The sequence below is a fragment of the Canis aureus genome, chromosome 27 (assembly GCF_053574225.1).
Source record: "Canis aureus isolate CA01 chromosome 27, VMU_Caureus_v.1.0, whole genome shotgun sequence".
NCBI lineage: Eukaryota > Metazoa > Chordata > Mammalia > Carnivora > Canidae > Canis > Canis aureus.
The window spans coordinates 33,830,575-33,846,347 of NC_135637.1; the positions used below are offsets into that span (position 1 = coordinate 33,830,575).

At 44.7% G+C, this 15,773-nt stretch overlaps 1 protein-coding gene across 1 annotated transcript in view; it reads left to right on the forward strand.

Moving 5' to 3' along the window:
- Positions 1-2,098: 2,098 nt before the first annotated feature.
- Positions 2,099-15,773, forward strand: part of MAPK1 (mitogen-activated protein kinase 1) — a 118,820-nt gene continuing 105,145 nt past the window's right edge. Inside the window, exon 1 of the mRNA XM_077874569.1 lies at positions 2,099-2,450. Coding sequence (XP_077730695.1) covers positions 2,332-2,450 — 119 coding nt within the window. The 5' untranslated portion in view covers positions 2,099-2,331. The remainder of the gene's footprint in view (positions 2,451-15,773) is intronic.

Consider the following 15,773-nt stretch of genomic DNA (forward strand, 5'->3'; position numbering starts at 1 on the left):
TCCCAGGATTCTGGGATCACGCCCTGGGCCAAAGGCAGACACTCAACCACTGAGCCACCCAGGCGTTCTGCTGCTTTGAATATTTCTTTTTTTTTTTTTTTTTTGCTTTGAATATTTCTTATGTTTATCTTCTATATTACTGATTTGCTCTTCTGCACTGTCAAATCTGCTTTTTACTACATTAACTATTGAATTTTACTTTGGCTATTGTAGTTTTAATTTCACAGTACTCTCCATTTATCTTGGCCTGTTCTTCAAAAGATGATTTTCTCTTATAATCAAGAATTTTTTTTTTTATAATCAAGAATTAAAATTAGGGATCCCTGGGTGGCTCAGCGGTTGAGCTTCTGCCTTCAGGCCAGGGAGTGATCCTGGAATCCAGGGGGCGTGATCCTGGAATCCAGGGATCGAATCCTGCATCGGGCTCCCTGCGTGGAGCCTGCTTCTCTCTTGCTTGTGTCTCTGCCTCTCTCTCTCTCTCTGTGTCTCTCATGAATAAATAAAATCTTAAAGAATAAAAATTAGGTGTCCTCTAAAACTGGATTCTGCTTGGTGGACTAAATATATTTCAAAGGAGAATTTTTTACCTCTAGAACTTTGTCTTATTTCCCATGCCACGTATTTTTTTTTTCCTAGCAGGTTTTTTTTTTTTTTTAATTTTTAAAGATTGTATTTATTCATTCATGAGAGACCCAATGAGAGGCAGAGACATAGGCAGAGGGAGGAGAAGCAGGCTCTGTGCAGAGAGCCCCATGCGGGACTCAATCCCCGGTCTCCAGGATCACACCCTGAGCCAAAGGCAGCGGCTCCACCACTGAACCACCCAGGCGTCCTGCTAGCAGGTTTTTAAATATTTGCTTATTCACCTCTGAGATTGACTAAACTTTGCTGACGTCTAGAAGTCCAGAGTTGAGGGCTTTCAAGATCACAGTGTTGGAGAACTGGGATGCAGGATCTTGCATCCTTACTTCCCCTCCAAAGATGGCCTCGGAAATGCTCAGAAGCAGTGGCTGTTACCACTCCTGTCTCATTTGTCTTAGTTATTCCTGGTATTCACCTGCTTTAGGATTCTAAGTTTTCAACCTCTGGCGTTTGTGAGTACTTCAGGGCCTCGGTGTGTTTGTCTCATTTTCTCTAGATCTTAACGTTTTGGTTTTGGTGTTTCCATCTTTGCATTTGTTTTTTATGTCCTAAGATTGTCTACCTGTACTGACGTGGGTCTCAGTCTCTGACTCTGTCTTTCTCCACTAACCCCAACCCCTCAGTCTGCTTTGTATTTCTTCCTGGCACTTAAGATTTTATTCATTTATTCATGAGAGACACAGAGAGAGAGGCAGAGACACAGGCAAGAGAGAAGCAGGCTCCATGCAGGGAGCACGGTGCGGGACTCGATCCCAGGACCCCGGGGTCACGCCCTGGGCCAAGGGCAGACGCTCAACCACCGAGCCACCCCGGGGTCCCACTACTTGAGTATTCTTTACCTCTCTTCCTTCCTGTCTCATCTACCCACCGGGTTATCTCCTCACTCTAGAATGTGGATGCCCAGGAACAATGCAGCTGCTCACCAAACACTGGTTGAAGGAAGGTGTCTGATTAGCGGATCCTGAGCCTCTCGCTGGAGGCTTTGTGTTTCACACTTTCTCAGTATGCAAATATCTTCCGTGGTCTCGGTCCTGCCTTTCATTTTCTGGCCGCGTCTGGAGGCCTCGGTGTGTGCGTGGGCCACGGGGTCGCGCGGGCCCGCGGAGGTGTGCGGAGCGTCGGCAAGCCGCACGCGCGGCCCCAGGTCGTGCCCCGGCCCAGTCAGCGCCCCGCTCCGGGGCTCGCCTCGCCCGGAAAGTTTCTCAGGCCCGCGGCCCCCGTCCCCGTCCCGACGCCCTGCCGTCCTTCTGCGTCTCGGAGCCCCATCCCGCGCCAACACCCCCGCGGGCGCACGTGACCAGGCAGGGCGGTGACTCCGCCGCCGCCGCCGCCGCAGTGCCCCGCCCCGACCTGCCGCTTCCGCCGGCCCGCGCAGCCCCGCCCCCAGGCGGCGGGGAACCAATCCGCGCGCACGCTCCTTGGCCCCGCCCCGGCGCCCTCCTCGGCGCGCGCCCCTCCCGCCGCCCGCCGGCCCGCCCGTCAGTCAGGCAGGCAGGCAGTCGGTCCGAGCGGCCGTAGTCTCTCCCGCGGTCCTGAGCGCTGCCCTCCTTGCTCCTTTCCGATCAGCGTCGGCAGCTGCACCCGCAGCGGCGCAGTCCCCCCGGGAGGCGCGGCGTGGGCCGAGCGGCGGCCGCGGAGCGTCGAGCCTTTCGCGGCGGCGGCGGCGGCGGCGGCGGCCCGGCAGCCAACATGGCGGCGGCGGCGGCGGCGGGCGCGGGCCCGGAGATGGTCCGCGGGCAGGTGTTCGACGTGGGGCCGCGCTACACCAACCTCTCCTACATCGGCGAGGGCGCCTACGGCATGGTGTGGTGAGTGTCGGCGCCTGTCCGCAGGCCGCGCCACGCCCGCCCACCCGCCGCCCGGAGACGCGGCGGACGCAGCCGCGGCCTCGTCTGCGTCCCGGCCTCCCGCGCCGCCGCGCCCCCAGCCCGTGGCTTCCGCGCGGAGTGGGCGCCGGGGGCCTCGGGCGGGGCCCGGGGGCCGCTGGAGGTTTGGGTGTTGCTCACTGCGCTTCGCGGGCCGGCCTCCGCTCGCCGAGGGGAGGGGCTCGGGGGGCGGAGGCCAGTGTCCGGGGACCCGGGGATCCGGGCGCGGCGCGGGTTTTAGAGCCGGGACCCCCGGGAGGGGAACGGAAGTGGTCCCCGGGCCCCCGCCCCCGCCCCCATGATGCTAGCATCTTGGCCTTCCTCTTGACATCCCGACTGTAGAGCCAGGAATTCCATCGGATGCTCGTCGGTGGTGGTGTTGGCCGCGGTCTTGTGTGCAGAACCTGAAATAATCTTCTCCCCTCCCCGGTATTCCGCGAACGGCTTTCATTAAATATTTTCGGTCGTGCTAACGGTGCCCCGCGCAGGCTGTCCGTAAAAAGCATCAGTGGCACCACTGTGGGTTGTGAAATATTTTAATCTTGAAGTTTTAAAATGGATTTTAATACCCACACTGTATGCGTTTCAAGAAGGATAAGCCTGCACCGCTATCTTGGTTGATTTATTAGTCATTTGGAGTTGGGCTTAATTTCACTTTTTTCTTTACCCCTAGTGAACTCTCTTGGCGTAAATGTATTCACACGTTTTAGCAGAATTGTTGTGGACTTGTCCTGTTAATGATGTTTTAGTGGTCAGTATAAGTGCAGCCTTAATGGAATTCTTGCAGGACTACGTGCAGCCTCCATTATCTTGATCATATCCCTCAGAAACGTTCTTGGTTCTTTTTATTAGAATTAGCTGTATTATTTTGTGCTGATGAGGACTTACGGAAGCGTGGGCTCCCTTACACCTCTTTCTTGTGTGTTTTGAGTTGAATGAAGGAAGCAAACATATTTACGGAACACTTGGTGGCAGGTACTGTACTAGGTATATTATCTCATTTTATATGAACAGCCACCTTCGAGGTGGTGATATCCCTCTTTCAGGGGAGAAAATATTTCGAGGTGGAGCAAATTCTTCAAGTCCTACGTCTAGAAGAGACAGACTTGAGATGATAGACTGAGATCCTCTCTCATTTGCTGGAGCTCTTTCAGTTATATTTTGTCTTTAAATAGTGTTATTAGTAGCTTTAGAGTTTGGTATATTTTACTGTTGTAAGCAAATCTGTTTTAAAAATGTATTCAAATTTAAGTGATTGTGATTTTAGAAATGCCATAAAGGGCCTGTTTTAACAAGTATTTTAGACTAATTAAATTTTAAAAAGACTAATTGAATCTTGACTATTTTCATTCTCTTGAGGAGCAAAATGCTTCACATATACAACTGTGAAAATTAACGTGAACTCAGGTTTAGGAGCCAAAAGAAGAATTAAACTAGGTCAGGTCTAAAAGAAATAAGGCCCTAGAAAGTACTGCCCACAGCATCACTTCTCTGTCATAACATCTGATTGCTATGGCACCTGCTGGTAAGTAGGCATGTGTCATGAGAGGTTCAGAATTGTCCATCATGTCCCATGGCTCTTTTTGAAAATTTAGCATCTAACATATGGACTGAAAAAACTTTAGGTTTAGGATACTTTTTTTTTTTTATTTTTAAATTTTAAATTTTTTTTTTTTTTTTTAGGTTTAGGTTACTTTAATTGAAAGTTTTTTTTCCCCCCGATGAGATTATTACTAGTTTGAAGATAAGTAAGATAGGGTAACTATTTCTTTTTTTTTTTTTAAATATTTTTATTTATTTATTTATGACAGTCACACACAGAGAGAGAGAGAGAGGCAGAGACACAGGCAGAGGGAGAAGCAGGCTCCATGCACTGGGAGCCTGACGTGGGATTCGATCCCGGGTCTCCAGGATCGCGCCCTGGGCCAAAGGCAGGCGCCAAACTGCTGCGCCACCCAGGGATCCCAGGGTAACTATTTCTGTCATTGCTGTAGACATATTTGACCTTCCAAGTCTTTATTAGGGAAGATGCCAAGTACTTTTACAGTAATCTTCCTTTCCTAAAATCCAAATACAAGTACAACTGGAATTAAAATCCTTGGTCCAGATTATAGTTTTTAATCCTTACCTTAGTAAGAATGTAATTTATGTTGCACATCATTAGCGTTTAATAAGTGTTGATTAAGAATGCTGGGTTTAGGGATCCCTGGGTGGCGCAGCGGTTTGGCGCCTGCCTTTGGCCCAGGGCGCGATCCTGGAGACCCGGGATCAAATCCCACATCGGGCTCCCGGTGCATGGAGCCTGCTTCTCCCTCTGCCTGTGTCTCTGCCTCTCTCTCTCTCTCTGTGACTATCATAAATAAATAAAAATTAAAAAAAAAAAAAAAAGAATGCTGGGTTTATGGAGGGCTTCTTGAATGAAATGTTAATATTTATTTATTTTAAAAAATATTTTATTCATTCATGAGAGACACAGACATAGAGGCAGAGACACAGGCAGAGAGAGAAGCAGGCTTCCCTGCAGGAGCCCGATGTGGGACTTGATCCTGGGACCCCGGGGTCACACCCTGAGCCATGGCAGGTTCCCAACCTCTGAACCACCCAGGCTTCCCGAAATGTTAATATTTAAATAGTGATATTTAAGAGTGGGTATAATTTTGATGGGTAATAGGCACAAGTGAGTTTGAGCTGTGGAATATGATCATGGAAAAGTAGTTAAGTAGCAAACTGTAGAGGACTCTAAAAGCAAAAATGAGCATTGTTGTATATTAGTGCAAGGAAGAAACATCAGTGATTTTGAAAAAAAAGAAGTCCTATGGTCAATTCTGAAATTTTTGAGGGGTAGATCAGCACTGGTGGAAATGATAGAGAAAAAACTGTGATGAGGGGAATCAATTAACCTATTGTAATTGTCTAGAGGTGAAGTGATATAGTGGCATTGGAAAGTAACAGATGGAAGTGTTGAGAGACCTTGTTAAGATGGAATCGTGGGTGCTTAGGTGGTTCAGTCAGTTAAGTGTCCAGCTTTTGATTTCAGCTCACGCCTTGATCTCAGTGTCATGAGTTCAAGTTATGCATTGGGCTCTGCACACACACACGCACACACAAAGAATTCGTGCAGTTCCTGGATGGCACAGTCAGTGGAACATGTGACTCTTTATCTCAGGGTTGTACATTTGAGCCCCATGTTGGGTGTAGAGATTACTTAAAAATCAAATCTTTAGGGCAGCCCGGGTGGCTCAGCAGTTAAGCACCACCTTCAGCCCAGGGTGTGATCCTGGAGACCCAGGATCCAGTCCCACGTCAGGCTCCCTGCATGGAGCCTGCTTCTCCCTCTGCCTGTGTCTCTGTCTCTCTCTCTCATGAATAAATAAATAAAATCTTAAAAATAAAATCTTAAAAAAGAAATCCATATGGGCTCTTATCAGAAGAATGGTAGACTGAATTATGGCACGTATGGGAAGAAGCAAAGGATGATGAGATCTTAAAGGACAAGAGTCTTAATGAGGTGAGATTTGGATTTAAGAGAGATTTCTGAGACAAGGATTTTTTAGTTTGGGTATGGTCATGTTTGTTAATTCCAAGGCTTCTAGTTTGGAAGTCTGGGAGGATGGTGTTGCTGTTATCAGAGAAGAAATATGGTAGACAAAGCAAGTTTATTAGGGATACATAGTGAGTTGAGACTTAGTAAGTTGTGATGACTATAGACTATTTAGGCAACATCTAGAAGGCATCTTGAAATATAGAAAAGGGAAATAGGGGATCCCTGGGTGGCGCAGCGGTTTGGCGCCTGCCTTTGGCCCAGGGCGCGATCCTGGAGACCCGGGATCGAATCCCACATCGGGCTCCCTGCATGGAGCCCGCTTCTCTCTCTGCCTGTGTCTCTGCCTCTCTCTCTCTCTCTGTGACTATCATGAATAAATAAATAAAATCTTTAAAAAAAAAAAAAAAAAAAAAGAAAAGGGAAATAGAATCGAGATGAAAATTAATGTAAGTGGTAGTCTTTCATGGATGAGATTCTTATATGAGATCTGAGGTGACGGATTAGGTGAAATTGCAAGCAGATGTGTATTATTCATCTTTTTAGTAAATAGATCACACATCCAGTAGATTTTCAAAGAGGTCCATTGTCCCAGAAAGATTAAGAACCACTGAGGTAGAATGAGAATACCACAGAGGTAACCCTGACAAATATTTCTTTTAAGTCTTATTTTTTTGAGAAAGGAGGAGAGAGCGCTCGCTCTCTCTTCCTGAGAGCATTCAATGGGGAGGGGCAGAGGGAGATGGAGTCTTAAGTAGACTCCTTGCTGAGCATGAGCCTGACTCAAGATTTGATCTCACGACCCCAAGATCATGACCTGAGCTGAAACCAAGTATTGGACGCTTAACTGACTGTACTACTCAGGTGCCCCCTTGATAAATATTTTTTAAGAGGTAGGCAGAGGAATGGGATCCTAAAGACTAGTCAGATGTATAAGAATTAGAAAAAAAAAATGAGAGGAGAAACGGAAGTTGTTTATGCTTGATCATTTATTAATTAAGATAGGTAGGGCAGCTCTGGTGGCGCAGTGGTTTAGCGCCGCCTGCAGCCCGGGGTGTGATCCTGGAGACCCGGGATTGAGTCCCACATCGGGTTCCCTGCATGGGGCCTGCTTCTCTCTCTGCCTCTCTCTCTGTCTCTATGAATAAATAAATAAAATCTTTTAAAAAAAGATAGGTATCTATTTTGAATAGGTTGAGTTCTGAAACAGTTTTTGGAATGATTGAGAGGTCATGGGGTCATCTCCATAGAGATAGAAATAGAGATACCTTGAGAATGGATAAGATGCGGGGGGCAATGTAAGAACTGAGCCACAGGAATGTCTGATTTTAGGTGTCAGCAGAGAGGGCAAGTTACAGAAGAGGACAGAGAAAGTGTGGCTAGAGAGACCAGACAATGAGGAGTGTGCATCATCAAAGGAACCAAAAAGTCTGTAGTCATCAGGGATTGGTATTGAATACTATAGAGTACTAACAGTGCAACTTGAAGAGAGACAAAATTTCAGTGTGATCACCTTCTCTATGGTACAATATCCTGTTTTTTTGAGGCATGTTGATTATGGCAGACTAGTAGCGCTACCATTTAGTTAACACTTTGCTTATGTACATCAGTTAATCTTCAACCACATTGCAAACATGATTACTTTGTATGAAAGTGAGGAAACTTGGGACAGAGAGTTTAGTTAATTTGCCCAAAGACACATGACTAGGAAATGATAGTGCATCCCATTCTGTCCGGTTCCTAAATGATACTCAACCAAAGATGAAAGTTGAGAAAGTCTATGCTTTCAAGAAATACATGTCTGCTTTTACTTGTATTAAATTTTAGCCTTGTAATTTTTTATTTTTTAAAGATTTTTTTCATTTATTTTAGAGAGAGAGAGAGAGAGTGTGCTTGAACACGAGTGGGAAGGGCAGAGGGAGAGGGAAGGAGAATCCCAAGCTGACTCTCTGCTAAGCCTGGAGCCCCATGTGGGATTTAGCCTCAGGATCCTGACATCATGACATGAGTTGAAACCAAGAGTCAGATGCTCAACTGTCTGCACCACCTAGGTGCTCTACTTTGTAGCCATTCATTCATTCATTCATTCTGTTAAAAATATTTTACTAAAAAAAAAAAAAAGGATTACCAAAATCTTTTTCCCAGATAGAGTGAGGGGCAGAGGGAGAAGCATACTGCCCGCTGAGCAAGGATTCTGATGCAGGCTTGATCCTCAGACTCTGGGATCATTACCTGAGCTGAAGACAGTTAACCAACTGAGCCACCTAGGTGGCCTATTTATTTATTTACTTATTTATTTATGATTTTATTTATTTATTCATGAGAGATACAGAGAGAGGGAGGCAGAGACATAGGCAGATAGGAGGGAGAAGCAGGCTCCATGCAGGGAGCCCAATGTGGGACTCGATCCCGGGACTACAGGATCATGTCCTGAACCAAAGGCAGATCTTCAACTGCTGAGCCACCCAGGTGTTCCTATTTATTTATTTTTAAACATTTTATTTATTAGAGAAAGAGCACAAGCTGGGGGGGGTGGGCAGAGGGAGAGGGAGAAGCAGACTCCCTGCTGAGCAGAGAGCCTGACACAGGGGTCCAGAATCCTGGATCCTCGATCCCAGGATCCTGGGATCATGACTTCAGCCAAGGGCAGACACTTAGCCAACAGTTACCCAGGTGTCTGAAATATATGGATTTCTTTTTGTTTTTATTTTTAGTTTTTTCATTGTTAACATTGATTGGGGAATGTTTAGGCCTTCCATGTGTATATGGTGAAGGCAGGTATGCTAAACAATCTATGGTGCATGGTACAGTCTGCACTGGAGAATCGTCCTGTCAAGATGCTTAGCAGTGCACCCCTCCATCCCACCCCTGAGAAACATTGGGGTGGGATGTTGAAGTCCTGTGCTCCTCTAAGGCTCATCTTCTCCATAAACTTACCCTTATTCCTGTTGGCTGTAGCACTCCCTCCCTTCCTGAAACTGTTGGGTATTCATACCAACTGTTTGAAAGACGAGACCAGCAGTGGTATATATCACCTGTAGAAGCTCAAGACCTACAAGTATATCTGAATTCAGATTCTTAGTTTTGCTTATTAACTGTAAACTTCTATTTTTATTTATTTATTTAAAAATTTTTTAAAAAGATTTTATATACTTATTCATGAGAGATACAGAGAGAGGCAGAAACCATAAGTAGAGGGAGAAGCAGGCTCAATGCACAAAGCCCGATGTGGGACTTGATCCTCGGACTCTGGGATCAAGCCCTGAGCCAAAGGCAGATGCTCAACCACTGAGCCACCCAGGTGTCCCTATTTTTAAAGATTTTATTTATTTATCCATGAGAGACACAGAGAGATGCAGAGACACAGGCAGAAGAAGTAGGCTTCCCACAACGAGCCCAATGCAGACCTCGATCCCAGAACCCCAGGATCATGCCCTGAGCCAAAGGCAGAGATGCAACCATTGAGCCACCCAGGTGCCCAGCTGTTAACTTTTTTTTTTTTTAAGGTTTGTTTATTTATTCATGAGAGAGAGAGAGAGAGGCAGAGACACAGGCAGAGGGAGAAGCAGGCTCCATGCAGGGACCCCGACGTGGGACTAGATCCTGGGCCTCCAGGATCACATCCTGGGCTGAAGGCGGCACTAAACCACTGAGCCACCTGGGCTGCCCGAACTGTTAACTTTTTTTTTTTTTTTTTTTTTTTTTTTTTTTTTTTTTTTTTTTTTTAAATATATTTTTTAAGTCTTTATTTATTCATAGAGATGCAGAGAGAGAGAGAGAGGCAGAGACATAGGCAGAGGGAGAAGCAGGCTCCATGCAGGGAGCCCGATGTGGGACTCGATCCCAGGACTCCAGGATCATGCCCTGGGCCGCAGGCGGCGCTAAACCGCTGCGCCACCGGGGCTGCCCCGAACTGTTAACTTTTAATAAGGGAGTCTCTGGTATGCTTTTGGGAGCTCAAAAATCTTAGTACACCGGTTTACGTGAGGTATTGGAAACTCAGTGTTTCTGAACAGTTTTGAGTACTTAATGAAATTACTTTTAATATTAATAACATTTCTATTAATGTGTGGGATTCTAGTGATTAGCTATAAGTGATAAGCCATTTCCATGAATTTAATTTGTATGTTTTCACCTCTCAAGTATTTATGAAAAGTTTTTTATGAAAAGCATCTGAGTTTTCTCAGGAACCGTATATAATTTATTCTATACCTTGCTCACGTTAAGGTATCTACTCATTAAAAAAGAACTGATTCCCCAACAAACTTCCAGAGCTATTTCACCCTGAATCCACTCCATTCCACTCCACCCACCCACCTAACCCTGAGGTGCTGTTTCTCCGCTTTTGTTTCTCTTTGACTACTTGGGGCTACCTCATATCGGAAAGCAGGCAGGATAGATACTCTCCAAGGTCCTTTTCAGATTTTCAGTTTTAGGACACTTTCTGTGTTCTGAATCCATGGCCCGTAGGAGCTGGGAAGTAGGGTGTAGGGGTATGCCACAATCAATTAACTGACATTAGCTGCAAGCCTACCTTATTTTAGGTACTGTGGTTTCAAGTTCATTTGCATTCTCATCTTTAAGTTGATTTTTTTTCCACTTTACAGATAAGGAAACCAGGCCTCATGTAATTTGTCCAAGGTTCACAGCCAGTAAATATACAGGAGAACTGAGATTTATCTAGATCCGCAAACCTGTATTATTACTTGATTGGCTTTGCTCTGTATACCAAGCTACCTGGAAACATGCTCCCTGCAGCTTGAGTTCTTGAATGCGTTGGCACTAAAATATAAAATGATAATTGTCATAGATGACTTGGGGCTATAGGAAGGTAGAAGAGGGAAAAGCTTGATACCTGGAAAGAATGAGAAAGGTAGGGTCAGACTTACTTTTAGGAGGGTAGCGCTGATTTTTTTTTCCATCCCTTCTACTTACCTCCAGCAGTTTCTTTATTTCCATTAGCTTAATATTAAGTGTGTACCTGACCTACGTGCTAGGCAGTAAGATCAAAGTGGCAAACAGAAATGGTTTTTACTCTGATGTTTACTGTCCCAACAGGAAAGTAATAACTTACTGAGTTTGATGAAGTGCATAGTGCTACAGGAGAGCATAAAAGATAGAGCTGGGATGGTAGTCCAGGAAGATTTCTTAGAGGAAGTGGTGTTTAAGTTGGGACCTGAAGAATGATTTGGAGCTAGCAAATTGAAAGGTGCTGGAGTGTTTCATCCACTACCTTACAGAAAATGACTGAAGAAATTGAGTTTATTAAAATTCAGGGATCTTTCTCGTGGTACTCCAGAGACAGCAAGTGCAGTTAAAACTTCAGGTATGGTTGTAACCTGGAACTAGAAAATAGACTAAATCACCTACCTCCCTCTATATTGATGTTTACAAAAATCTTGCATCCTGCATCTTTACGCAGCTAGGGATTTTTTCTTTTCTCTTTTACACATCCCATGCATTTGGCAGAAGAGTGTTTATTCTAGCTTCCTTAAGGTATGTGTCTTTAGTACATTGACAGCCAGAGGTTAAGAGCACTCTGAATCTAATTCCTGGGAGAGAGAATCTGATCCAGCTTGGGATAGTGTTCATCTCTGGTCCAGTCAGTTGGTGGAGTCATTTGAAAAGGCTGGATGGACTTCTTTAAGGTGTGAGGGATGAGGTGGGGGTAGTCAAAAGTCCTATTGACTGCTGACTTGCCAGGTTCAAGTTCTTAGTGCTGCTTCCCCTGCTCTTCTCTGGGCTGGAATTTTCCCCTGCTTTTTGGAGCCTGTGGGAAGGCAAGAGAGGAGACATGAAGATTGGGAGAAGTAGTTGAGGCAGAAGAAGGGCTTTGGGTTGCTTTTAGGATTCTTTTGTTTTCCTGTCTCTGGCATTATGGTGGTGGCAGCTGCTAAACTGAGTGGTATCTCAAACTTTAATATTTGATACATATCTAACATGTATGAGTTATGCAGGCTAACAATAAATACTTAAGAACTCACCACCCTCTGAGTGACTTTTTTTTTTTAAAGATTTTCTTTTTCTTTTTATCTATCTCAGAACACAAGCATGGGGGCGGGTAGGGAGAGGGAGAAGTAATCTCCCCACTGAGCAGGGAGCTCAACCTGGGGCTTGATACCAGGACTCTGAGATCATGACCTAAGCTGAAGGCAGATGTTTGTTTATTTTTTAAAAAAATTATTTATTCATGAGGGACACACAGAGAGGCAGAGACACAGGCAGAAAGAGAAGCAGGCTCCATGCAGGGAGCCCAGTGTGGGACTCAATCCCAGAACTCCGGGATGACGCCCTGAGCCAAAGGCAGATGATGCTCAACACGTAGAGCCACTCAGGCGTCCCAAGGCAGATGTTTATTTTTTAATTTTTTAAAAAGACCTTATTTATTCATAAGAGAGACAGAGAGGCAGAGACGTAGGCAGAGGGAGGAGCAGGCTCCATGCAGGGAGCCCAGTGGGGACTTGATCCCGGTACCGTGGAATCATGCCCTGAGCCAAAGGTAGGTGCTCAGCTGCTGAGCTACCCAGGTGTCCCTGAAGGCAGATGTTTAATAACCAACTGAGCTATTTAAGTCCGCCCCCCACGCCCTTCAGTGACTTCTTGACCAGATTGTCTGAGGCCAGCATTCTGATACTTAGCCACAGTCTTCACTCCAAGGTTTAACTTCTTTCTGGGAGCCTGTACAATGGATTGAGAGCATGGGTTTTCACCACTTACATATGTGGCTTTGACAGGTTATCCAGGTTATACCTTGTTTTCCCCATCTGTAGAAAGGTAGTAGTGGTGTACACCTCAGTGTTGTATTAAGTGAGGTATGTAGGTGAAGTGCTGAGTTCTCAGTGTCCAATTCATGCTCTAATTATTCCCTTGAAGTCAGTGGGCCTTGCAAATCTGGATCCTCTCTTACCTCAGTCTCTTGGAATATCCATTTCTCTTAAAATTTTTATTTATTTATTTAAAGATTTAATTTATTTATTCCTGGGAGACACGGAGAGAAAGGCGGAGACACAGGCAGAGGGAGAAGCAGGCTCCCTGAAGGGAGCCCCATGCGGGACTCCATCCCGGGATTCTGGGATCATGCCCTGAGCCAAAGGCAGACACTCAACCACTGAGCCACTCAGGTGTCCCATTTTATTTATTAATTTAAGAGAGAGTGTACACATGGGTGGGGGAGGAGTAGAGGGAGAAGGAGGGGGAAAGAATCTCAAGTAGACTCCACACTGAGCTCATGGAGCTGACACTGTGCTGGATCTCATGACCCTGACCTGAAACCAAGAGTCAGATGCTCAGCTGACTGAGCCACCCAGGTGCCCCAGTCTTTTGGAATAGCTTCTTGTAGTATAAAGCAGCATGTGCATTGGGTCACACAAGTTGTTTGTCAAGTTCCAATTGTGTGATCTTGGGCAAATGCCTTTCCTATTTTTTGATTGAACAATCATAGAGCATCTTCTGTGCCAAGCCCTGAGCCGTGTTCCTGATCTCCCTCACAAATGTTGCAGTATAGTATTAGGGGCAGACTGATAAATAAATGTGTAATATGATAAAAAAAAAAACACTGTTATAAAATCATTCTCGATTGAGCAGGTAACTCTGGCTAACCTTTCTAGTTATAATTAACAAATAACATATATACTAGGCACCTTGTAGTTGTGTGGGTACGTCAGTGAAACAAACATGTGGCCCTGGGAGCTTACGGTGTTTGGAATGGCTGGTTTAATGGGAGTGGCTTGAAGAGAGAGTTAGGCCTGGTCACGGCCTTCACTTTTAAGTTCTTTCCAGTGAGCTTCCTTTTATTTCTCTTTTTATAGCATTTATCCCCAGGACAAGTTTAAAATATTTTTTTTGGAGTTCATAGATATTTCATTTAATTTTCAATGGCCTTCCTGTTCTGCATTTGGAAAGCAGAAAGGGTGGATTATGCACAAACCTGTTTTTTTTTTTAAAGATTCTATTATAATAAACATTTTATTAATTTGAGAATGAGAGAATGTGAGGAGGAGAAGGAGCAGTAGGAGAGGGAGAAACAGGCTCCCCACTGAGGAGGTACACGATCCCAGGACTCTGCGGTCATGACCACAGCTGAAAGCCGGTGCTTAACTGATTGAGCCACCCAGGTGCCCCTAGATTCTTTTTTTTTTTTTTAAAGATTTATTTATTTATTTATTTATTTATTTATTTATTTATTCATTTATTCATTTATTTATTTATGATAGGCATTGAGAGAAAGAGAGGCAGAGATTCAGGAGGAGGGAGAAGCAGGCTCCATGCTGGGAGCCCGACGCGGGACTCAATCCCGGGACTCCAGGATCGCGCCCTGGGCCAAAGGCAGGCGCCAAACCGCTGAGCCACCCAGGGATCCCCCCTAGATTCTATTTTTTAAAGTAATCTCTATACCCAGTTTGGGATTTGAACTCACAACCCTGAGACCAAGATTCACGTCCACTGAGCCGGCCAGGCACTCCATGCACAAACCTAGTTTTTAAGCTTTCTGTTTCTATTTAAACTTTAACCTTTTTTTTCTTTCTTTTTTCTTTCCTTTTTTCTTTTATTTATTTGTGAGCACACAGTCCCAGAGGGAGAGGGAGAAGAGACTCCCTGATGAGCAGAGAGCCTGAGATCATGACCTGAGCCAAAGGCAGATGCTCAACTGACTGAGCCACCCAGGCGCTCCAAGCTTTCTATTTCTATTTAAACTTTCTGTTGTTATTAAATGAAAATGAAGCATCTCTGAGCAGTTTCTGTACTAAGCAGGACATGTTTGTTTTCTTTTTTCTTACGTGTCCCCTGAAATAATTTTTGAGAATCTGAAGCCCTGTCAAAGTTGTCCTCCCTATTTAAGAATCATATTCTATTGTAAGAAATAAAACTGTGGTTGACAACTAAAAAGTTGATAGGATAGCCTAAGAAAATTAATGGTTTCTTTCTCAGCAAAACAGTACCCTAAATTCAAATTCTTTAGCTCTAATTTTTCAAAGTAATTTCAATTATAGCATTAATGGGTTGTTTTCCAAGCCCAGGTACTCCCAGAGCCTCTTGTCCCCAGTGTTGGAGGGATGACCAGGTATGAGTCTGATGCAGATTCTGAGAATTCCCTTTAAGGCCAACTTGACCCTCATAAGATTAGACAAATGGACAGAATATGGTAGTTGCAGCTCCTACTAATTATCAGGGTCTCAGGTTTTGCAATTTGGACCTTAATTTGGGTTAGCAAGCTCTTTTAAAATACTCCTGTCCCCCTTACAGGATGTAGCCTCACTCATCCATTTATATGACACTGATTTTTAAAAAATTAACCAAATGGCAAGCAAAAGAAGGCTGTGTCTAGCTTTCTTTCTACCTTTTAAAATAGCTATATCAGTATAATACAAAATTCATAAAATTTTAAGTGTTCAGTTCAATCAGTTTTAGTAAATTTACAAAGTTGTGCAACCATCTAAAGTGCAATCCAGCTTTAGAACATTTCCATCATTCCATAAAGTTCCCTCTTGTCATTTGCAGTCAGTTCCCACTCCCACTCCCACCCCCAGGCAACTCCTGATCTGCTTTCTGTTTTGCTTGTCCTTAAACTTTCATGAAAATAGAATCATGCAAGATACAATTTTTTGTATCTGGTGTTTTCTTCACTTACATGGTTTTGAGATTCATCTGTGTCATTGCCAGGATCTGTAGTTTATTTTTTGTCATTAAATAGTAATTACTTGGTTGGATATACCAGTTTTGGGGTT